At 41.6% G+C, this 25,570-nt stretch overlaps 1 protein-coding gene across 1 annotated transcript in view; it reads right to left on the reverse strand.

Annotated features, from left to right (window-relative positions):
• Positions 1-14,520, reverse strand: part of LOC306703539 (contactin-associated protein-like 4) — a gene marked incomplete at both ends in the record, with an annotated part of 62,128 nt that extends 47,608 nt beyond the window's left edge. Inside the window, one exon of the mRNA XM_079169537.1 lies at positions 14,436-14,520. Within this exon, the coding sequence (XP_079025663.1) occupies positions 14,436-14,520 (85 nt within the window). The remainder of the gene's footprint in view (positions 1-14,435) is intronic.
• Positions 14,521-25,570: the final 11,050 nt, after the last annotated feature.

The raw sequence follows: 25,570 nt of genomic DNA on the forward strand, positions 1-25,570 counted from the left end.
CTGTGAGGATCGGCACACACTCGGCCCGGAGGCTGAAAAACAACGTCTCCGGCCCTTCATCTGACAGTTTGTGACTCGAGCCCTCAGAAGCTTATCCCGTCAAAAAATGTCAGTCAGTAGCTTAATCTACTGTTTGTGTAAAATATACAGTATGTTTACTGCACAAGGTGTGGGTCAATTCACACAAACACTCAGTACAAATGCAGAAGCACCACATTAATGAGGCATATGATGTTGTGTTGCTGATTTAAAAGTTGAATTATGTTCATATATTTCAACTTTTTAGTCTGAATATTGTGTTGGACTGCATTATGTAGTCATTGCTGTTGCCATGTCCGACACCCTTCTGACACAATAACAGTATTCATTGCAGAGGTTTTGCACTATATCGTACAGATGCCAGTGTTCTAATAGGAACAACTTGTTTGGGTTATTTAAGAGGCAGCATGCAATTTGTCAGGTTGTTTCTGATCTTGTTGACTTTAAAAAGGGAGTTCCACAAGGGTCTATTTTGGGGCCTCTACTCTTTCTATTACATGTTAATGGTATTTGTGACCACATGGAACACTCAATGTAACATGTGTATGCTGATGATGCAGTCCTGTATTCCTCTGCTCCTTATTTTGAGAATTCAGCAGCCAACTCACAGTCTGACTTTAACGCATCGCAGCGTTCACCCTCATTGACCTCATCGACTGCTTTTAAATGCAAACGAAACTAAGGCGAAGGTTCCTTCCCTCTCTAACAACACCCTTCAAGGGGATGGTACTAAAATTGCTCACACAAGGAAGTTTTGGGCATTTGGTTGGTCAAAAATCTAAATGTTAAGCATGACATAGACCTAAATGTCTGGTAACAGGCCTAGTTCTGTCTCAGCAAGATAGACCATGGAGATTTCCAGATTAGTTTGTCCCACTTCTTTGGACTTAACTTGGGATATATTTCAAACTCAGGCTGCAGGACTCATTACCGCACATTGTACAATCTGATCGGTCTTCACTTGCAATCACAGGAGCAGCGTTGGTCCAATAGGTCCAATCATTGGCTGGTTTTAAAAGGTGCCATTAGTGCAGTTGAGTCTGAAAAAGTATTCTATCTTCAGGGTAGACTCGACCTCGGGTCTCTCAACTCTCTAACCAGTTTCAAACTAAAGTTATCAGAAGTTTTTACCATAATGTTGCAACAAGGCCAAACAATTTTAGCATGTCTTGATGCCTTTTTCACTCTCTGCACCTCTTCTGTTGACGTGTGGACTTTCACTCTGCAAAGTATTGTTTTTTTAGTTTTTTTATTCTATGTATGAAATCGACGTTTCGCTGCCTTCTTGGCAGGCTGGTTAAATAAATGTAAAATAAAAATCAGTTGCTGGTTATGTCCCACTGGATATGTGCTACTGTACGCATTAACAATGCACCTGGCTGCTGTTCTGAGCAGAAAGCGTTCGTCTCCTCCCCTGGTGGGAGGTCCTGACCTTCTGTATGGTGGAGAATTTTAAGGCTGTATAAGTATCCTCCACTCAATGCAGGAAATCACAAGCAACCACGAAGTTAGAAGTCTTTCCTGTTGGTTCTGCTCTTGTGTTCACTGATGCATGTCCTCAGTGAACCCACATCTAATTAAGGACAAGGGCATTGAAAACATAAGTAGCACCTTCTCACTAGTTTATAGATTCACTAAAGTTTGTGACTCTCTTCCTCACAACGTATCTTTTGAAGCAGCACTATGATTTAAAATGTATGCAAGCACGATGACAATCATTTCATTTAGATTGTACAGTGGAAACTGCTCATGGTGACCGAGGTTACAGTGATAAACCGCTTATATGGATCGAAAGGCTTGTGACAGAGTCATTCCTATACAAATGCTGTTTAAATTATTGTCTTACAGTGACAAAGAAGTTCACTTTCAGTGTTGATTTTGAGTGATTTCATACATACATGACAACATATGAAAAACATTTTCAAAACTACGACGATTCATGAAATCATGATGGCGAAAAAAATGAAAAACGTAGTTTTTCTTCAAGCTTGAGAACAAGACGTAGCGGCATGCTTGGTGTTCCTCAGGCGACTTTGTGTCGTCTACTGAAACACGGAGAAACAGTCATGGCTGGTCGGGATGGAGGCTGAAAACGAATGTGCACCGGGGGGGAAGCCCCCGTGGTGGAAGCCGCCCTCCAAACAGCTGAAGTTGCATTTTAAACAGCTGTAGCGTATTTTGAAACAGTCAATAAAATTCAGGAAATAGCGGAGCTGTCTGTTTAATTACATTGAGATTGAATTTGAACCCAGAGAGCTGTGATCACTTTAACAGATTTGCACTGTACTTACAGCTACTTCAGAAACACTGCTGTTTTTACATCAGCACACACTCTGCTTTACAGACCGTTCTGCTCTTTGATCATCAGAGGAGCAGCACTCTGCTGCAGATCCTTCACAGGTTTAACTTTCATCTCGTCTACACAAACACCCACATCTGCGATGTTGAAAAGGTTTCAGAATCTGGCTTGTGAAGAAAAAGTTACAACCATTAATCGCTAAGCTGGCGGCACTTTTCTTTTTATTGACATTGTGCCCTTGCACAAGGCACTTCAAGGGGAGTGATGTGTGAATAAAAGGAACAAAACAGCAGCAAAGCAATTCGTGCATTGGCTGAAGAGCTTATTTTTTTGTCACTATATTCAATATTGTATTATATATTATTTAAAAAAAAACATTAGACTCATTACAACACTAACTCCCACAGCATATGTTTTCAAATAGCTGCTAGCTATTAGATAAAGATAAACGTGATTATTTTTTGTCCATTCAGCTAAATCACAGGAAAAAGAACGAATGTTCTCTCCATCAGTAGAATAACACATTTCAGAACAACGAGTTCAAAAAGGCACATGGAGGCGAAAACCTTTCAAAAACACTTCTATACAATATTCAAGTACAGCGGCAGCTCTTTACCCATGCTGCTGAGACCATCCGGGGCTTCTACAATGCAGTAGCCTGAATAATACATAAACAGCAAAGACAGAGGGTGTGTGTGTGTGTGTGTGTGTGTGTGTGTGTGTGTGTGTGTGTGTGTGGTGCAGGTCAGTGATCATTTCAGTGGCACTGCAGTCATACTTCATTACGGCTTTGTTTTACATCCCCTGCCCGGAGGAAACATTGAAACATAATTACGTGTTGAAAAGTTCTGCACTGATAATCAACGCCTCCTTCGTTACTCTATTGTTCTGCCGAAGCATTGTTTCACAGGTAGATCAGCACGCAGACTGAGCTACTGATCAGCACTCTTGGAGTTGGCCGGCGTTCAGTGTCACACATTTCAGAAGAGGCCTGCTGACACGAGGAACTGAAGCCAGACATTCTCTTTGAAGGACAGACTCCTAAACGTCGCCGCGCCGCCTCTAATTTATACCCCGAGACGGTCACTTTTGAATTCCAGGGTCACCGGCGCCAACACGGGGACATATTCTTAAAACAAAGTAACCCTGCATCACCGATACGCAACCTTTAAACAAAGTACAGCTGGTGCAATCCATGAAAGTATATTTTAGCAATTGTTTTGGGTGTACAGTATCAGCATGGAAAAAAACAAACCAATGACCATATGGTTGATGTTAAATGTTCAAGAAACAGCCTGATGTCATAACTACTGTATAAGATATGCAATATTCATGTTTGTGCTGTGGTTTGCATCTGCTCAGCTCATTGCTTTATGCATATTTCACAAACAGTGAAGCAGTGATATTTTTTTATAATTAATTCATTTATATTATCATAGTTGTGGAGATGGCTGCCCAGTCAATGTGGAGTCCTTCACACCTCAAGCCGACATCAGCTCTCTCATTAAAAAAAGCACAACAGAGGATGAACTTCCTGCGGCGGTTGAAGAAGATCAACCTGCCAGAAATAAGGACGGTGATAATCGAGTCCATCCTAACCTCCTCCGTCACCATCTGGTACCCTGCTGCCACTGCCTAAACCACGGGCATCCCTCCAGGACCTGTACGCCCCCAAGAAGTATATTTCAAAACGTGAATTTTGGCGAGAAACTTTAATTACTACTTTTATTTAAGGAGATGTTTTCACAGCAATTTGAAGTAGATATTAGAAATATCATGACCTGTTTCATTTGTATTGATTTTAATGCACAGTTTTTATGTTTAGGTTCATTTAGGTCATTTTAAGACAAAACATATATTTGTTCTCATAACCTAAGTGATCGTGTTGCCTAAACCTAAACCTAAACGTTAAATTATTTCCTGTGTGGTCTCTCGAAATGTGTCAAACTCTTCCAAGAGGTAAATAAATGTCTGTCTATACGTTACATCGGCACAAATCTTCAGGACTCTACCTCGTTGCATATTCATTTTTTCTAGTTCAAACTGTGAACCTTTGCACACACCACGGACAGTTTTGCGCATTTCTGCACAAAACAGATGAATGAGAATAACAATAGTAAAACGATTGAAATGATACGAGTCGTGATACGCGACACAACATACACCAGAGTGTTCTTGTAACCTGTAGATCTGTCATTGAATCCCTGCCAGCTGCAGGGCTGCTGTTCTGCAACTGAACCTGAAACACCATAAAAATGAGATGACGATGGGAGAAAGTTTTCAGAAACGCTGGAGCAGCTGCAGGTGTGCCCTCCTCGTTCTGTGCCATCTCTTCCATCTCATTAACCGAGTCATTAAATTGCTCGCCAGATACCTCTTCTCTGTTGCATCTTAAAGCCGTGGCTTCTACTCAGCTTTGTCCCGCTGTGTTCAATGTCAGCCACAGTCTCTAATACCACTAACATTTCGCCTGCACTCACATTTACCAATACACTGCAGCTGATCTAATTATCCCGGGCGGTAGCCTGCAGTGTGAGAGCGAACAGATGGAGGTTTACAGTCTAAAGGAATATGGAGGCAGCTCCAGTGAGTACATGTTTTGTTAAATCCTGCCTCAGAAATAGATTCTACCAAATAATTGATTAGTTTACTACATTCTGTAAGCAACATATTGGCTCTGAGTGACAAGTCAACCAGATAACCAACAGTATGATCTGAGCAGCACTGACCATAGCGGGGCCATCTTTATGAATCAAACGTTTTAAACAGCAGCGGTACAATTATATAACAGAAGTAGGAACAGAAGTGATTCATTTACCTTTCTACCTGGTTGCTGGATCAATTCCTGACAACATTTCAAGCAGCTGACCAACATCTTTGCTATATTTTCTTGAGCGAGGCGATGAAACCTAAAAGTGTCCGTGACATCTCTAATCGCAACATCATCTTCTTTCTTATCACCATCATCATATTCTTTTTGTCTTCATCATTTTGTTTAAACCTCTCTCCACACGTCATCATTGGTCTTCTTCCTCTCTTCTCTTCATCGGTGTCATCTTCATATATTCTCTCATATCTTCTAATCTTTCAGCATCATCATCATCATCTTATGACTATTATTCTTTTTCTTCTTTAGCTTTATCTTTTTTATGGTCACCATAATAATCATATTCCTCTTCATGATCTACCCCATCTGCTACTTCTTCATCATCATCATCATCATCATCATCATCATCATCATCATCATCATCGTATCCTTCAGGTGTCTTCTTCCTTTCCATCATTGTCATCATTTCAGCAACATCATCATTATCTTTCTCCAAAAGAGGTGGATTCACGGTCAAAAATGATTGATCCATAACGAATAATGTTAGTTACTTCGATTAACTTTTTTTTTTTTGCATTTCTCATTGTGAGGTCAGAGGTCAGGTCTTATCTCAGGTCTTATCTCAGCCTTCCTGTAACTTGTAGGGATTCTAATGCCTTGCTCTTCTTCATTAGGGAAGATGCTTTCCACCACGAGGGTTTGAATCCTTAAAGCAGCTCCTCTGCTAAACTACACTCGCCTGCGGCCGGTGTTTGATTCAGTCCAAACCAGAACCCACTGTGACGCCGAGGGACAGAGCCCTGCGGCAGAGTTTGACAGCCTCTCGGACCAACTAAAAGTCATCTGAGGCGACGGCACGGCCGTGTGATGAATGAGTGTGTGTTTAGGGAGCCAGAGCTCCAGTGAGAATGGCCTTCAGCAAATATCAATGGGTCACAAACTCAGATGGATGGACTGCAGGCCTCAGCTTTATCACTCAACTTCGTGTCCCTGGGTTAATAAATCTAGATTGCTGACTGACGGCCGCCGCTGCCGTAACGCAGCCTTGACTTCATCGGATCGCCTTGATGGCTCCCCTTCTCTGAACACACATTTTCATAAATGACACTAAAGAGGAAATATGAGAGAGTGCTTCTCCTCAGCTTCCTCCTCTCGCCAGTTTTACACTAATTAGACTATATTCACAGGTTGATGTTCCTCTTAAGAAACTCATAAATGATGATATTTTGTTAGAAAAGTTCCATTCACAGAATGTTTAATTCAACTGTTTATGTTTGCTTTTGCTTGGACGGTGAGCAGATAGACCAAGGCACATGAGTATGCAAAGAAGTCTATGGAACATGCAGATAAATAGACACAAGTAAGAAGTAACAGCACAGAAAAATAAGAAGTATATATATATATATAATTAAAATGCTTATGATAAATAACTAAATAATACTAGAAACCAAAGGGAGATGGGGAGTTTGTTAAAATACTCCAGGACATGCTGCCACACCTTGAGGTATTTTTTCATTAGAGCCTTGACCACGATCGTTCAGTTCTTCTCGTTTTAAGTGCACCGTTACATCTTTGACCCGATGGGCGTGTGATGGTGGAGTCCTGTCCTTCGACTGAAGACGGATTAGACGGCGGGCCGTGAGGAGAGCAACTGCTAGAAAGAGTGACTTGCCATTTGAAAGAGACATTCCCTCTGGGGGCAACTCCAAAGACCATCATTATGTTTGGGGTTTCAAAAATAGAGGACCAAAGTGTGACAATCAACTGTCAGGAAAACAAACGAACATGTGATGTAAGGTAACGGGGGTCATCATGACACCTCCGGATAAAACCTGGTGAGTTTGCGAGAGATACAGACTCTGGAACACTTTAAATTGAAGTCCATGTCTCACACAGATTTAGGATTTGTGTACTCTCTCAGTTGCAGACCACCATTCCATCCCAAATTCCTCTTCCCAGGCACGTTTCAGATTATTAAGAGAGCGGCTGAAGATACTTTTGAATCATGTTATATAACCTTGAGACACCCTCATAGAGGTTAAAGCCATTATCCTCAATCAAACCACCAAGTGGGTGTTTTCTGGATGAAATAAATTGTTTCTTGGGATGTCATACTCTACAAGATGTTCAAAGTGTGAAAATACCCCTTTGTGGAAAAAGGTCAGCAATGCATTTTAGTACCTTCTTGAAGCCAGAGGTGGAATACAGAGTCTAATAGGACAGTCGTGAAAGCAGGATTACTGACGATGGGGATGGACGAGATAGTTAGTTTACAACTAAAATGTATCATAATCTGCAACCTGATCCTAAGGGATTGTTTTATACTCAGTGAAGCACATAACAGGGAGGCGAGGGACATCCCAAATGCCATTTTATGGATATTAGCAGCACAGTGAAAATGAAGAAAGTTTGGTAATGCAAGACCTTCCTATAACTTGCATTTTTCTAAAAATGCCTTACAAAGTTGGCTAATTTTACCCAAACTCATTTCTGTGTTTGTTCAACTCTTTATAGGAAGATTTGTATTGTGAAATGATGTCATTAGTGTGAACTGCTGCTTGTTGAGCAGAGAAAAGGGCTTTTATCTCAGAGATAAAGCTGCAGGCTGAAACCAAATTTCCCAAGAGCTGTGAATAAGTATTCAAATTCAATGCGGTCAAATACTTTGTGTGCGTCTAGAGAGATGAGGACCACGGGGGAACGGCCTGGACTACAGTAAACTATGTTAAATCAGCTTCTTTCCAAAGTACTATCTACCTTATTAACTCCTGTTTAGTACGGATGGATGATTTGGTGTAAAAACGTCTCCAGGTTCAGAGCAAATCTTTAACGAGTATTTTGTTAACACAGGAGGGGAGACTCACTGGTGAATACGAGTCACACTGAGCTCTTTACGGAGCACCGATACCACCGGCTGGGCTGAGATGAGGTGGGAGACGTTGCAGCTTTGATTGCCCAGTTAATTACGTCATTAGAACCGTCCCTCTCTGTGGACAAGACAGCATCAGGTTGTATACATTGATATTTTTTTATTTATTCAGCACAAGTGATTGCGTGTTACGTCGTTACGTTATGTCGTTGTGTTACGTTACGCATTACGTTACGCGTTACGTTTCTCCGTTACGTTACGCCGTTACTTTACATCATTACGTTGTTGGCGTAACGTACGTTAAGTTGTTACGTTGTTACGTACGTTGAGTTGTTACGTTATGTTGTTACATTAAGTTGTTAACTTATGTTACATTGTTAACTTATGTTACGTTGAGTTATTACGTTGTTGCATTTAGTTGTTAAGTTACTTTGTTACGTTGCACTGTTACGTTGTTAGTTTAACACAAACCATGATCCTTTTTTCTAACCTTAACCAAGCAGTGTTGTTGCCTAAACGATGTTAACCATGTGAAATTGTGCGTTTCTGCAAGGTTGATATGAGGCTGATATAAAACATATTTATGAAACATATTTTTTATTAAGAAACGTCCATATTAAACGTATCCCGTGGTTTGCAGAAACATACAATGAAAACATTTTTTCTGTTGACTGAGTTGGCAACATCATTGATTATCACCTGGATGATCAAACCAGAAGGGAAATCACATTTACAGCAGGAGGCAACATCCTGCCACTTCTATCTCTATGTAGTTTATGTTTCATTATTGCACAATGCAGGCAACATTTTTCAAACACTAAATTCAGCGATGTCAAGCCGAACTTTGAAATTAACCTGCAGCCCTAAAGAAGAAGACACGGATGTCATAATAAAGTTTGCAAGATGAAATATTGGATTTTTAAAAATGCTGGCATTTATCCAGCTGAGACCTCCGTTTCTTTCTGTGTGGGCTGATTGTCAGGAAGCAGAGCAGGACATGAAAACACTTAACTCAAATCAAGCATCAACCAAAACAAATTAAATCTCACGATGACGGGGATGGATTTCTTTTTGGGGTGGAATAACCGGTATGGATAGCTGCAAATACCATCTCCTGAAGGGAGTCAAACTAAAAGCCCTGATAGTTCTGTGTGCAGACAGACATCATCAGAGAGGGAAAGAGTCAAGATGATTGGCCCTAAAAGCACTTTTATTATTGTCTCTGTCTCCGCTGGAGTCTGGATTTCTCTACTCTACTCTCGCAAAAAAGTTATGAGCTCGCTCTGTGTTTTCTGTCTAGGTGCTCTTGACCAGGCCCCAAAATGACGACTACGTCATGAAAGTTCATCAATGCATCATTTGTAGTTTGCGTGCATGGGATCGATGTGCACCTTGACTTTGAGGTTTTAGCTGCCATACATGGACTCTTAACCATCATCCTGACTTTAAACACGTGTTTTTTCTAACGTGTCATTATGAGTTTTCTGGTGAAGTAGAAATGGTTGTATCGTTTCTATTCAAAGAATCAAATGTAAAATATTGTTGGTTCCCGTGATACGTCTCAGCAGGTTACAGCAATGTGTTTATGCAACCCAGTCACCAGAAATAAATGATAGCTTTGTATGTCTCATGTTTCATCAACGCATTTACTTTCAGCCTCGTACCAGGCTCGCAGAAACGTACTTTGCCGCACGGTAATCGTTGTGAAACGATTGGTCAGGTTTAGGCAACAAAACTCCTTCGTTAACGTTTGAAAAAAGATCATTGTTTATGTTCAAACAACAAGAAATGTCACTCACAGCGGAGATAACGTAATAAAAAACTCAGGGTCCAGACAAAATACGAGACATTACACATAAAAAAAATGTGCTCAAAGCCACAATAAAATCTCATGGTTTGAGATTAAAGTAGACGAGTGTCCTACTACTGCCCAGCGGACTGTCTGACGTTATGTTACGAAACGTAATATTACATCACAGGGGTAACAACATTACGTAACAAGCATTAAGTCAACGTTCACTTTTGATTGTGACGAAGAACACAAAACAGTGTTTGACCCACTCTCAATAACAATCGCTCGTTTTACTAAAACTTGCAAAAACGTCCACATTCGACACATCTGTGGTTTGAAGAAACGTTCAATACCAAAAGAAACTTCCTGGCAGCTGGGCAGCAAAAATAAAGGAAACAATACTTTTAACTATCATTTAGTCTCGTGCTGAATTACCAAACACACCAATATCTACAGCTCAGCATCCGTCATCAGCCTTCCTCTGCACCAACTGACACATTAGTTTAAACTTGAGAACTTCTCTCCTTGGAGACTGGTGACTGTGAGTGGTAAGTCATTCCTTATCTGAACACAACACACACACACAGAGACACACACACACACACACACACAGCAGCACTGCTTAGTATTCCCTCTCACTCCTTTCATCATGTTCACACGTGGCCATTCGCTTCTTATCTCCGGATGCACACACAACCATGCACAAACCTGGAGCGCACGGATACATGTGCGCTGACACAGGTTCGGAGTGCAGCGGTGTTATCTGACATTAGGGCTGCGATTAGAACAGACACTCCACTGACTCCGAATCAGCTGAGACACGAGATTAAAAAAAAAATGCCACGGAGGACTCGTGCAGCCGCACCGGAGAGACGGAACGAAAAGTATCTCGCTCTTTTTTTGAGTGTCACGTGTGAATTTCCTCTATCAGACACAGCAGCCTGCCCTCATCAGGAAACACTCTCTGCATGTCAGCAGTGGGGAGTGCTTCTCCTTATTGCTCATGCATTTGAGGGAGCATTGTGCAGATAATTTGAGGAGATAAGTGGTCACCTGGAATTACTCGGTTCACATTAATTATTGAATGAATTACTCGGTTGTTTGTGGGCCAATTTTGCGTGGAAAATTGTACACCTTTGAAGAGTAGGTGCAAAACCGCGCACACAACTCAGGCTCACTCCCAACTCATCAAGTACCGCGCTTGGTAAGTGCCCCTCGGCTTCTGATACCAACGCACCGAGCTTTCAACTAACTCCCATGTAAACTTATTAAAGTCATTACAAGCTCAGAGCAACTGGCGTAGTATCAAGAGCGAGAACCAGACGGCAACCGCCATTTTTATCAAGTGAAGCCAACGCAGATGTGCCCTAAACCTGCATTCTCTCTACTGACCACCAGGGGACGACTCATCTGGTTGTATAGAAGTCTTTGAGAAAATGACTCTACTTCTCTCTTGATTTATTACCTCAGTAAACATTGTAAACATGAGTTTATGGTCTCAATCTCTAGTTTCAAGTCTTCTTCAATACAGCATGATGGTCATTTAGTAAATGATGATCCATTTAGAGTCAAACAGACCATAAAGCAGGGGATGCTTTAGGGCGGGGCTACACAGTGATTGACAGGTTGTAACCATAGCCATATCAGGCGTCTCTACTTCATTCCTCCTCACTCCAATATGGTCACTTCCCTTCGCTGGTTGCAAAAAGCAAACATGGCGACGGCCGTGGCCAAGGCTTCAGAACCGCTGACCACAAACCAAAGTGTGACGTCAGCACTGTTTATGTCATGCATTTAACTTAAGAGACCTGCTTTGCTGTTGCTGATGAATAAATAAATCTAACTGCTTCTTTTAGTCCTGTGTCATATTGCTAGGCAACGCATGTCTGCAGGAAAAGGTTTCGATAAATAAGTTGCAGTAACTGTTTTTACCTTAGACCTGCAGTGAGAGGTTAGACATTCCCATCCACATCCAATTAGCCTCTTAGCTCTCTGACTGCCGCTCTCTGAGTCTGTGGCCGTTGCAGAGAGAAATTTTCTGACTGTAGAGTATATGTAAGGCTTTTCTGTTTCACAGTAAGTTTTGTGGATCAACATTCATCTCTTTTTCAATTGCTTTTGCCAAGCACTGAAAGTTCTGGCTTGAAACACAAATTCAAATTGCCGGATGCACCCAATCCCCAGCCCCTCTCCACACCTGCATTATAAATCTTGCATGACTTTGCTTTATGATAAATGGCCAACCTCGCCAAATGTCTGTTGAATGCCGGCTCTAATTGTCTGGTGTAGTTGTCTCTAATGTGATTCCTTGATTCATAACGAGGTTATCAGCAAAGGCACAGTTTTTATTCTGAGATAATTACGAAATCTATTTTTATTTAGTTTTTTTGCAATTACATGACATGTCATTACATGACCTATATATATATATATATATATATATAATTGGTTGCCAAATCCTGTACATCTTCTGCATCATCCTATAAAAGGAGATGACATCTGTAGGTGGCGCCGCAATATCACAAAGTAAGTTTGTACGAAACATCGAAGCTAAAATTACATAAACTCACGTTTCTTTTTCTCTACTTTTTTTCCAAATGATTGCATCCTACAGAATATGTGTCCATGGCAACGACATAATGGTTAAGGTCAGTGAAGGATGGTTATGATTAATAAAAAGGTTAGAACGTGTCTGTGATGAGACACCAACTCCAGTCTCTTGCATTAAAGTCAGGCACCCACAATGTCCAAAACTTCCTTCATTCAAATAAACTGACCGTTCGCTAAGCCCCGCCCCCCCGCTGCTTCTTAGTCTGTCAGCTGTCAGAGCTACATTATCGTGGAGTCCACACTGTCACAAACTGCACTCCCTGAAGAAATATTAGGAAAAGTTCATCCTTTTTCATGCGTTTTCCTACGAAAGCCGGTACGAGTCTGCGTACGAGGGGCGGGACTTACCGAAGGGTCATTTTTAAGGTACGGATTTTGCAAAATGTAGGTTACTAAACTGAATACACCCTAGGATTTACATATTCTCCAAAGAATCTTGTTGCTATGTTGCAGCATGTTTGTCCGTTTTGAGAGAAATTTCGAGAAAAAAAAAGTATTTAAATGGTTTAGCAGCATTGGTGGTTTTCGGTGCTTTCTGTTTGACCTTTTTGTTTCTTACTGAAGGAAACAGGGCTGCTCAAGAGAGACTGACATCAGGAGACAGATCGCTCTCTCCAGCCACTCCACCCACGGCCTTCTCTAAATAAGTCCACTGCTGCTCCAGTGCTGAGGGTCACCGTGCCGCGCTCCAGTGCTGCAAAAAAAAAAACAGAAACATCTGCCCTCTCATGACGGTTTTTATCTCCTTTGTTCACTCTGACAAATAGCTGGAGTCAGACCTTGCCCGTGGCGGTGCTTCAGCGCTAACACAAAGTCAAATAAAACGGGGAGAGAGGTCTGGGCATCAGAGATTATAAAGTGGATGATGATGTACTGTATGTTTGCTCTCTGAGAAGACAAAAAGGGGCTTCAAGCAGTATTGATTTTGAGAGTTTTCTTCTTTTGGTTTTCTGATCGGCACTCTGCTCTGAGTCCAAACCGTTTCCCTCGTGGAAAAGAAAGCTCTTAATCTCCTTTATGTTACTCTTTCATTGCCCATAACGTCCCTCTCCAGCAGCTGTTGTCCGTCCGAGGGGGATATAAACCTGACGTGGTAATATCTAACATTCGTCTGTCTGTCCCTATACTCCGCCCACACTCAATCCCTTAGTGGCATTATTTCCTCAGATATTTAATAAGTCTTATTTGCCCAGGCTAGCTGACTCAAAAATACATTCTAATACAGCATCAGATGAACACTGACCCTTTGACACTCGCGTGATAAGGCCGCGTTAGCAGAAATGCCTCGTTTGCCATGTTTGGCACCAGCAAACAGCTGCTGTGTAAAATGATCCCTCTGTTGACATTTCCATCAAAATTCCATCCTCGATGGACCATAAACTATGTTGTGCGCTTTTTGGGATTGTCTTTTTTTTCAGAATGGCAATGAAACGGTACGAAACCTGTTTGTTTTACATTTAAATTATTCATATATATATATATATAAATATATAAATAATTTTAAGGGCTTATGAAACATCCTACCACATAAAGACAATTAGAAGAAAAATCAAGTTGACAGAGACAAGTCTATCTCTATGAACCCTGATTACGTTTAGATTTTTAACATCAGCACCGAACCCCCAAAATCATAAATATGGATTTACTCCAATAAGGAGTAATAAGAAATATGCCCTGCTTCATATTCAGGCAGTCATACTTCAAAGTTCAACCGTGGACTTTCCGCAGCCTGTGCAGCTCCACTGGAGCAGGTGAGGCTCGAGTGCCTTGCTAAAGGGCAGCTGTTTAATATGTGTGAGTCTCAAAAAGACTCATTTGCATTAGTTGATTTTCAACATGCACAGCTAAAGTTTCTTCATAGAGATGGTAAATACCTGCATGATGTCTGTTACTCCTTCACTTGGAGAAACATTTCGAGATGACTGAAAACTGATCAGCAGCAGATTCACAACCCCATCTCTACCGTCGCCCGAAATTAAACAAATCTCATTGTACTCACCTCCTTTTGTTGCCCCGGATGAGCTGAGAAGTATCAGGGTGACCTGCGTGATAATTCCCCAGACTTTTTTACTCCAGAGATCCATGGTGAAGCGGGAGGATGCTGCAGAAAAAAAGCCCAGCCGGGTGAAGGAGGGAGACAACCTGCCTCTCCTCTCCTCTTAACTCCTCTCCTCCTCCACACTCTCACACTTTACGGATCCCTGCTTGAAATGTTTGCACTTCTGTGTCCGAAGCGCTCACCAGCATCCGCCTGGCTCCACGGCAATGACAGCAGAGGCTACTTTCTGTTCAGCTGCACTCTGCAGAGTGAGAGGGAAGGAAGGAAGTGAGGAGAGAGACTCTATGAGAGAGAGAGAGAGAGAGAGAGAGAGAGACTCTGCTGTCACAGCTCCAGTGAAAGGTATTCAGTCATTAAAGAGGACTTGAAGACCCTGTGCTCTGGCAGAATCCTTCTGCAGAAACCTTCCCTGCAGGCGACACCATTCTGCTCCAACAGTGTTTGAGAGCGAGTCGTCTCAGGTCCCATTAGGCTCCAGTCGGCTGCTCGCGGTTTGTTTGTCATCATGTAATGCAGCGGTTCAGGTCCGGTGGTCACGGAAGGGAGCCCCAGCACGGTGACTCAGTCGCTGCAAATCAATAGAAAGTATCCCACCGGGAGAGAAGACAGGAATTAAAATGACTATTCAGGAACTAACTGTAGGTTTTATCGGTGTTTCAGCTCTTTTTAGGAAGTAAAATCTAGTGAAATTGGCTGTTTTCTTCCTTTCAAAACTGAAATTACAATCTTTTATTTTTTCAAAAAAACCGAATAAAACATTGTTGTGACACTGAATTCAATACAGGAAACAAACAGTCACAGCGTATAAACAATATGCAGTTAAAGTGAGCAAACAAATATTTGAATTAAAAAAAAACATCCAAATAAATTGGAAACAAAAACATTCGCCAAGAGTGTTATTTTCCAAGTCCTTTAAAATTGACTTGAAAATTGACATAACAAATTAAAATGAGTTTATTCTGTATTGTTTCACGTGGAAAGTGCTGAAAGACACTTAACAGAAAATCCTGTTTTAGCAGACATCTAGTGGTTAAATACAGGTGTTAAGTAAGTTAAAGTTACTACAAGGAATGTCATTTTGTGATGATTTTGTCGGTCCCTGTGGGAAAAATAGGTAGTGTGTCTGAGCACCAGAGTCCCTTTAGAAAACCTCTCATTTTAGTGCAGCAGGGTCTGACAGTCTGCCCCGCTCAGTCCTGGTTCTGGTTCTCCCGTGCCCCCCTTCCCTCCAGCGGGTCCAGCATTACGTCCTGGGTCTCCAGCAGCGTGGTGTCGGTGTCAGAGAGGAGACGCTCTGCTCCTGGAGGACGAGGAGATGCAGCTGAGCTCTGCAACATAACGGACGCCATAAAATCCAAAATAGACGTCAAATGAAATTCAACTTGATTTAAAGTGATTTATGACAACATTTTCAGTTATTTGTTATTTAAGAGTGTAGTCTTATGTGGTAGCTAATATATTCAAAACACAATTTACAAGGCTAGAAGCAAATAAAAAAATGAAGGAAATACATTTCAGTTTGTATTTTTGAAGAGAGAAACTTTCTGAAACTTTTTTCCCAACACTTGGAGCCTTTGTGATTAAACAAAAGGACACGGAAGAGAGGACGCATGCTATGTCTTCTGGATAGATGTGTTTTTAATACGTCTGGCGCAATCACTTCACAGTCATCTATCATTTGAAAACCACCACATAATATAATAATAGGAAGGTGAGAGAAGTAATTTCTCCGTCCAAATTGGGTTTCCACATACAATACTGTGTAAATATCTCACTTCTGCAGAGTGAAGAAAGAGATAATGCTGCATTCAGTTAATATTACTATTCCTGGATCATGTCACTGTGCTTGTTGTTATCTGCCATGGTGACTTACCATGCAGCCGCACAGAGACGTCAGAGAGGCTGTTCAGCAGCAGAGCGTCGGGGCGGCGTGTGAATGAGGCGGGAAACCAGAACGCTTTCTACCAGATTTAGTCTGAAACCTTTCAGAAAGCAGATAGAAACGTGTGTTTGGTGCGTCCACGTGGCTTCAATGTGGAGACAAACCAGAGAAAAGGTGACACAGAGCTATATATATATATATATATATATATATATATATATATATACACAATAAGACAATCGTGTCTTTCATCTCTGGATTTTTCAGATTAACATTTCAAAAAGGTTTCTACTCACTTTACTTTGTCTCAGTGATGAAACGATTTTCAGTGCAACAGACGCGAGCTGACAGCGGATATTTGGATTAAAGACATTTACGCTGTATTTGCCAATAATTCAGTGTCTAGATGCTGATGTGGAACTGAAACCATCCGGTGGACTCAGTTTCTATATCGTTTTATTTCTGGTAAGTCGGATGGTCGGTCCACCGCTTTACTCCAAAAGTGTCTCGACAACTATTGGATGGATTGTCATGAAATTTGGTAACAACGTTCATGTTCCCCAGAGGATACATTGTCATCACTTTTAGAAGTGTAGTGCCGATGTGCAGCCTCATAGAGCCGCTAGCATGTCTGCAAAGCAATTGTTTATAAATGCATTTGATGGTTGAACGCTTCGTATGATATATTTAGAAACGTTTTTTTGTTTGTGAGATCTGTGGAAGCCCATCCAGTGTTCAGGCAACACAACTACTTGGTTTGTGTGAAATATAAACAACATTTGAAGTACTTGGTAAATAATAGGGTGGACAAATAAGTCAATGTTAACTTAAGCTTTAATTAAGGACATGAGCAGCAGTCTAGTGAGTTAAAGTGTTTAGACGCATCTATCCATCCCAACCTGCTCCCTATGCCACTTGATCCCCCTTTACATCACATCACCTGTCCAGGCTCATGGGTTACGTGGATTATATTTGAATTATTGAGCATTGTTTTCGTAGGTATAGCTGTATGAGAAGCTTCTTGATGGAGTTATGCCTGGTGTGCTTGTGCAGTGACAGATTCCCTAATAACTACGGTACATATTCCCACAATCCCCAAGCATGCTGTCACGCTAAATAAAATAAAATAAAACAAGAGGTATTGCAAATTTAAAAAAACATTTTCCTGAAACAATGCTTGCAGAGGTACATTCAGCATCCTGGCTAATGTTCCCCTTACTGGAGCATATTAAATAGTAGAATTTACATGTAAGTTCTTTAAATAGTGTGACAGCTGTCTGACAATTTATTTTATATTTCTGCAATTTACTACTTTTAGCTCAAAGTTTTGGCAAAATGATGAGTCACCGTCACACAAACAATCTGCTGAAGGGCCACGACGTTATTAAGGAGCATGAGAGTCGGTCCTCATGAATACAGTTTGAAATGTCATTATATGTAAATAAACAACTTTTATTGTACAGAAAACAACTTGCTTTACTTTAATGTGTTCATTTGTAATTTAGTTACATCGTTGACGACTGAGACAGCTGATGAACTACTTTGGCTTGTTTTAAGTGAAACGACTGACTTTGTTTCTTGTTGTTTGTAAATTGTCTTGTTTTGCTTCGACTTTGTCACTTGGCTCTGCAGCTGTAGGCGAGCCCCTGCACAGCCCCCCTGCCAGGCCTGGTTTTGTATAACTCATTTTTATTTTGCATACCAAATGAAGCCGGCCAGTGACTGATGCACTCCCACTCGACTTTATATTCACAACACCTGCTGCAAGCTGTGTCGGCCAAAACAGAAAAGACTCTTTAGTTTAAGAGGTGAGCAGGGATGTTCTGAACCTGACGGGGGAAAAAAAATAGACAGAATCCGTTCTCTATCCACCGGCAATGTTGAGAAATTGGGAGAAAAGGTGATTCTACTATTGGCTGTAAACGGTCAGTTGAGTCAACAGACACGTCTCTTTTCATATAAACAGGGAGAAAGATTACTGATGGTGGGTGGATGGGTCAAACTAACAGAACTTTTCAACACTTTCAATCAGTCGACCAGTATTTGTGAACGTATTCTACTGTTTTAAAACTATTTTTATGAACTTAATATAAACCTAGAAGCCTAGAAATGTAATTGTTTCCCTGATGGCAGTACGTCATCAACACATTACATTTAATCATCAAAAATTACAGTTTTGGTTTGAAATGAAGTCGTTAACAAGAAGAGCCGTCTCACTTCTTTGTCACCGCTGTTAAGAGTTGCACATGCAGCACTGATCGGGTAACGTTAGCTAGAGCTAGCAAAGTGACAGCAGCAGATATTTTACTCTGGAAATCCCGCCAACGAAACAGATTGGATCTGTGGCAAGTTCAGGTATCGGAATCGATATCAGGAAGGAAAGAAATACTGTCGGAACACGATTTAAAGCGCTACTGTTCTGTTTTCAATGGTTGTACACAGACTTTTGAACATTTCCTTGTCACTCTGCAACGGTTCGTATGATATCTTACGAAAAGTATTTCTGCTGGTTACACGCATACGGTCTTTTCAAAATAAAGTTCCGCCTTCAGAGGGAGGCAGTTAGGTTTAGGCAACAAAACCACTTCGTTAGTTTGAGGAAAAAATATAATTTGGTTTAAAATAACTCGGGAAATGCCATTTCGGAAATACGCAAGTAACGTGACAAGAACATCAACGTTGACTTCTCGTTTCACACGAGAACGAACGGACGTCTCACGGCTGAAAGATCTCTGGTTGACGGATCCTCCATGTGGGCTTTTACGGACTTTATACTTCCTTGTTTACGTGAATAACTACTATTTATAACTACTAATGCTGGATGAGACCAGCCTGCAGTCTTTTACAAAAAAAAAAAAAAATGAGATGCTAATGCTCAGCCTTTGGTCACCTTGAATATGAATGATTAACCTGCAACAGACGGACTTGTTTACGAGGGGTCTCTGCAGTCAGGCCTTGTTTATTGGGACGCCTGAAGCATTTCCCTCCCAGAAAACTGCATCCTCTTGCAGTTTGGAAGCAGGGCTACTTTTATTAATATTTACGATTCATTGCACATGCCTCTCTCTGAGAACAGTAACGAGCGAGCTCCTCTACATAGAGCGGCGTATGTGCAGCTCTGGTGCTGCTCATTTCACAGGAGTGGCTTTCTTTCCACTATCGACTCCAGTTTGTTTTCCACTCTTGACCATAAGACACGGCTGTTTTCTTTGCGCCACAGCTGACCTCCGAACAGTTACCTTGGCTACTATCTCCTCATGAATAATGTTAAGAAACATCAATGAAAAGTCTCTTTGAAAAACCCGTCTGTGGCCACTCTGTGCGTTCACTTTAAGAATCATTGATTCGTGACTTTCAGCGCCTTGCAGGAGTTACTGTTGTAGTTTAGTTTCTCCCTCAACTTCTCTTGAAAAGGGGAGGAAAGTGCATGTACACATTTTAGGTTACAGGAACAGACGGCAGCAGCGTTGTGTGTTGGGTAAAGTTGAAGAAAACACAATGAAGCCATCGAGATGTTAGCCGTGGCTGCATTGAATTCACTTGTTTTCGGTCTGCCTCCAGCAGAGAAGCTGTTATCTCCGTATCTCTGCGGCTCTCAAGCATTTTTTATTTCATTTATTGTTTCCTTTGCGGGTAGAAATGACCAAAAATATTTTTAAAAAACGTGTTTCTTGACAGACACCAAAACCTGTTTACTTTTTATGTTTAGGACCTTCTCACAAAAAGGGTTTGTCATCAACACACGCTTATAGGTTGGCAACAGGAAGACAATTTAAATGGGCAAAATAAATCTGGAGGGCAAGGCTGGTGAGCAGGTGACAAGGGAGTAACGAGAACAGATCAGGTTCAGGATAGGGTTTGGGTTCAGGATGGCTCTAAAGCAAAGAAATGGGCAACATGGCAACTTGATCTGGCGATTGATGAGGCGAAAGGGGGCTGGTGTGTGTATTTACTGCAGAGCTGACGAGCATGTGGACGAGTCGGGTGAGCTGGAAAAGGCAGGACAGGAAGTGAACGGGGAGGTTTGGAGGCAAAACCTGACACTCAAATGCAACTAAATCTCATCAGAGTAAAAAAAATAAAAGAGTCTAGTAATTCATTTTCAACAACAAGGCAAGCGGAAATAATAACAGGAAAGGAAAATAAGAACAGCCGGGTAGATCTAGTCTATTGTTCCTTCAGTAGTTAGACTTTTAAATAAGAGGAAACAAAGCACCGGCACTCACATATCAAGGGTCCTTTTGTTTATTATGGGCAAAATAAGATATCGCATGAACCGTTTTATGAGGATATGTTGCACCAGCTGAAAGAGAATATAAAGAAACCGTATATAATATAGAATCTGATTGATAAATGACAATATACACAAACATAAAAACCTGCATTATTTATATTATTTTGGCGTTTACCCACAAAACGCGTGTCTTTTCACATGAGGAGGTGTTGCTCTGAAAAGACTTACTTTGTATATCCCCGCCGTATTAAACTTATTCTGGTTGCATCATGTTTGACCTGAACTTTCTGAAAGAACGTTCATGCAGTGGCCAAAAATCAAAATACGTCACTAAAGGTTTCTTGTAGTACGGTAAAACTAGAAGAGGAAACACCGAATCACTAAACTACCATGAACAGTTTGTGACATCAAACAAAAACTCTACAAGCGACGACTTTGACTAAGTGACTGCATGACCAGCTAACGGGCTGACTGAGTGACTGACGCCCACGTTTCCCTCCAGACAAGTCACGGTTGATTTCTTCTTGCGGCTTTGACCTCGGTGGGCAGCGGGGGGGGATGTGTGTTCTGGGAGTGTTTAGGCTGAGCTGGGCTGTGGGGTATTGACGGGGTTGTGAAGCGTGATATAAGGTGCATGTCTTCGCGCCGGGACGCCTCAGAGCCTTAACGATCACGAAAGCATCGCAGACCTCTGGACGGTGACTGACAAGAGCCGCTCGGCTGGAAGAAATCGCCGCTTTGGGCCACGACGGGGGGAGTCGGAGGGCAAAACTGCTGTCAGAACACATATCTCTGAACAACATGGGACATACTGTAGAGCACACACTGTTACGACCTGGCTCAAAGGCTGCAACATAAGGGAGACAAGACGAGTGATCAAAGTAATAGACATTTATTTAACGAACCAATAACCAAACAAGGAATCGACCGAAGCGGCAGGCGAGCCGGAGAGGAGAGGAGGGGAGGGGAGGGGAGGCGCCATGGTCAGATGAAGCCTCTTTATAGCTCTTACTTCCATCAGCGGAGGATTAACATCCTGCAACACAGAATAAACAGCAACCAGGACACAGGCCCCTAGTGGCAGGGAGGGGTCGTCACGATACACACAGTGTCGCTCATTAGTAATGCAATGAGATGGGTCACCCTGATTGTCTTAGTGAAGATTCAGTGTCACGTGATTTGAAAGCTGTTTCAAGCTTTGTTCAGAATGTGATTTTTCTCTTTTCTCCTGCAGATTTAGTTTCTTGTGAGAATAGAAACGTTTTAAATATGACTGAACTAGATTCACCTTTGAGTTGAAGACAGATGAGGGTCGTACAGCTTGAGTCCACCACTGTATTAACTCTAACTTTACCTCAATCATTTCTGAAGCAGCCACTCAGTCGTCTCTTATAGTAATATACGACGGCAGCATTCATGTTTTGGATGTTTTTGCGTCATCATTTCTGTAGAAAATTATACATTAATGCATTCGTTTTTCTGAGCAGAATGTTAAAACATGTCAGACTGGTGCTACTTTTACTTTTCATATCTTTTTTTGTTTTATTTTTGCACAAATTGAACCCTAGAACTACCAGCTTGTGGTTGTACGTCTCCGCCAGCCGGTCAAGTTGCAGTTTACGTCCATGTCTGTCCAATATGTCGTCACTTCAATCATTTTATTCTATTAGACATTTGTGTGAAATTGTTACTGTGACCTTTTGACCACCAAAATCCAATCAGTTCGTCCTTGAGTCCAGGTGGACGTTTGTGTAAAATATGAAGAAATTCCCTCCAGATGTTCATGAGGCTGGACGCAAGGACGAGAAACCAGAAATAATTCATCGGGCCGCAAGTCGTCAATACGGAGGCGTAAAAATAGGCAGACTGCAATCAAAGTCTGCTTGAGATATACTGTATACATATATATATATATATATATATATATATATATATATATATATATATATATATATATATATATATATATATATATATATATATATATATATGTGTATATATATATATATATATATATATATATATATATGTGTATATATATATAAACACAGACGGCCTTCAAACAGCCGGATTCTCTTACAGTCCAGCTCATTTTAAAGACAATAACAAACTTCCTTCCTCTTCACTCTGCTGCAGTTTGTCGTTTCCATTTTCTCGTTAACATCTTACAAAATACACGACAAACAGATGTGATCAGTTCCCACAAACAGCAGCGAAATTGGTTTAAAGATTGATCTTGCTCCGTCTGACCTGTATCTCTGTTAACAGCATTACATTCAGTCGGTAAATCAGTCTCGGCGGTGACCTCTGACCTCTGCAGTGAATCTGTTCTCTGTGCAATCATTCGGTGAATCTCACCCCGCAGATTTCTTTTCCTTTCTTTTTCGTTGTCTGATTCAGCAGCTCCATAAATATCCCACATCTCCGGCTGTTATTTCATTTCTCCGTGAGTTGCCGCACTAAAATTTACGATGGTGGTAAAAAAAAAAATCTCTCTGCAGTTGCTCTGCCAATTTCTCCAAACAGCACGTATCATCGCTGCCCCGGCTCAGGATCGGGAGCGGGGCGAATTTATGACACAAAGATAACCTCTGCTCTCCCATCCACATCCCGCCTAACCGTTCTCTCTCTGTCTGCCTCCATTCTTTGTCGCTATGTCTCTGTTTTTTTTTCAGTCGTTTCCTCAATGTCCTTCTTGTCTTGTCACTGCCAGCATCTGTCTCCTCTCTGGACAGATCTGCAAACATCACGCCCAAAAGAAATAGCGGTGGACATCTTCATGAGATTTCTTGAACCACAAATCTCCACAACTCGAGGGGACAGCAGGTTCAGGGTATTCCAGACGTCCCTCTCCTGCAACAGCTTAATCCGAACAAAGACAACACAACCTTATATTTATTCCCCACAAGTTCAATGCCAAGATGGTTGGCTATATGCACTCACTGATCCTTTTTGCAGCCGTCCACAAATGCCACCACAGACACCTCAAAAACTTCTGACAAGGAAGCAATAGTTTCAAATTATGGATACAGAAAATAATGTGTTCAATAAGACATGCACCTCGAGCAAATGATCCCCCTCGGAGATTTCCCCCCTAGCTGCCAAACCAAAGCTGCGTGTGGTTCTGCAGCAGGTACATTAAGAAGAGCAAACCAGGCAAGTTTGTAAAGCAAAAGGCGACTCACAAAATCTTGTGGATGTGCACCAGAGATAGCTGCTCCGAAAGGAGCTGCTGGCTTACAGAGAAATCTCTGTAAAACAACACATTCAGGAAGCTCTTTAAAGAGGCTAGTTATTATAATCTGGTGTATTCAAACCTCCTGACAGAAGGACAAACGGTACTTAAGATTATTTTTTTTTTTTTTTTCATCATTATCCATATAAAATATGAATCCCATGTGAGATACTCAGCTGTTCTCTTCGAATTAAGCACCAGATTAAACACCTCATATTGCTTCCTCTCCTTTAACGCACTTCAAGCTTTCAGCGGTTAATTCTGCATTTGAAGTCGCCGACCGAGCCCGGCGCCACGGAGCCCCGAAACCAGATCCGTCTCGTCAACACGTGCACACTTTAACCAGCCCCGCCGTTTCAAATGCCTGCTGCTGCCGGCAGTTTATTGCGGTAAACCGGCGGAGTACGGAGATGACGAGTTAATGGAGAGCCTATAGCGACGAGAACGGGACGGTAATGGAGCTCTTTGTGCTTCGGTGGCGTCGGGGTTCACCGGGTTATTACTGAGGTATTACTCGTTTTAAAACGGCGATGGAACATAATCTACTAGAGAGGGCCGAGAACGATGTGGAGAGGAAAGAGTGTGGAAGTCTGGAACCATATTATACCATCATCGCTCTCTACTCTTCATCTCCAACTGTAACCGCAATGTACGCTCCAGAAACTTCATCAACACGGCCGCTCCAAAAAGTTCTCGTTCCAGTTTGCTGCTCCAAAAGAAGCTAAACCTCCAACACCCTCATCCAGTTCCCCTCCTTCAATAACTCATTACAGACGACAGCTTCTGATCACTGCAACTGCTTCTCCAGAACACCGTTTGCTTGTTTTTTAATATACTGTACATATTATGATGTTATTCTTGTATGATTGAGATGTTTCTATGTTTTATTCGTTTGTGACGACTTGCTTCCTGTAGCTGCCTGTTTGGCTTCATTGTAAACCAGAACTGCTTCTCAGTTGACTTATCTGGTTAAATAAAGGTCAAAATCTAATTAACTTTATTCATGATGACGTATTTAGAGCAAAGTTACTGATGTAAACCACAAACCCAGACAGGAAGTGAGCAATAATATCTGACAGCAATATCTGTCCTTATAATTCTCTCTTGACCGCTTTGCTTTTATTTGTAAGTGTTCAATACTATTTATTTGGTGGGCTTACTTAGAGTAATGGATCAGTTGAAACACGTAGTGTGAGCAGCGTACGGTGGGTTCATTCTGGTGTTTGCTGTCAGCGACCAGCTGTGGCAAGAAATCACAGTGAGTGTGAACCATAACGGTGAAGTTGCGGGTCGTAAAAAACCCCAAACAATGACCTGGAATAGACATTAAAGTGTTCCGTAGAGGCGAGGAGAGCCGCAGAGTCGGGTGATAATTCTCTCCGGGGTCGACGCTGCGAGCACCTCGTTTCATTTTCAAGAAATCATTCGACCCCGTTGTGAATATAAACATACTGATTCGTGCAGCTTTAAATATCAAAGTTGTTGCTTGGAGTCATGAAGGGAGCTGATCATGTTAGAGTTCGCGGTAAACTGAGAGTTAGTGTTGTTGTTTTGAATCGCTCGCAGTGGCTCTCTGATTTGAATCAAGTTGTTATTGTAACCATGATGATGAAGGTCCGTTAACCTTAACAAAGTCATCATTTTAACCCGAAACCATGATCATTTCCTAACCCCTTAGAGGGACAGTTCACCCAGAAATCAAAGATACATGTTGTTCCTCTGAC

Source organism: Pholis gunnellus (genome assembly GCF_910591455.1).
Source record: "Pholis gunnellus genome assembly, chromosome: 11".
In the NCBI taxonomy this organism is placed as follows: Eukaryota; Metazoa; Chordata; class Actinopteri; order Perciformes; family Pholidae; genus Pholis; species Pholis gunnellus.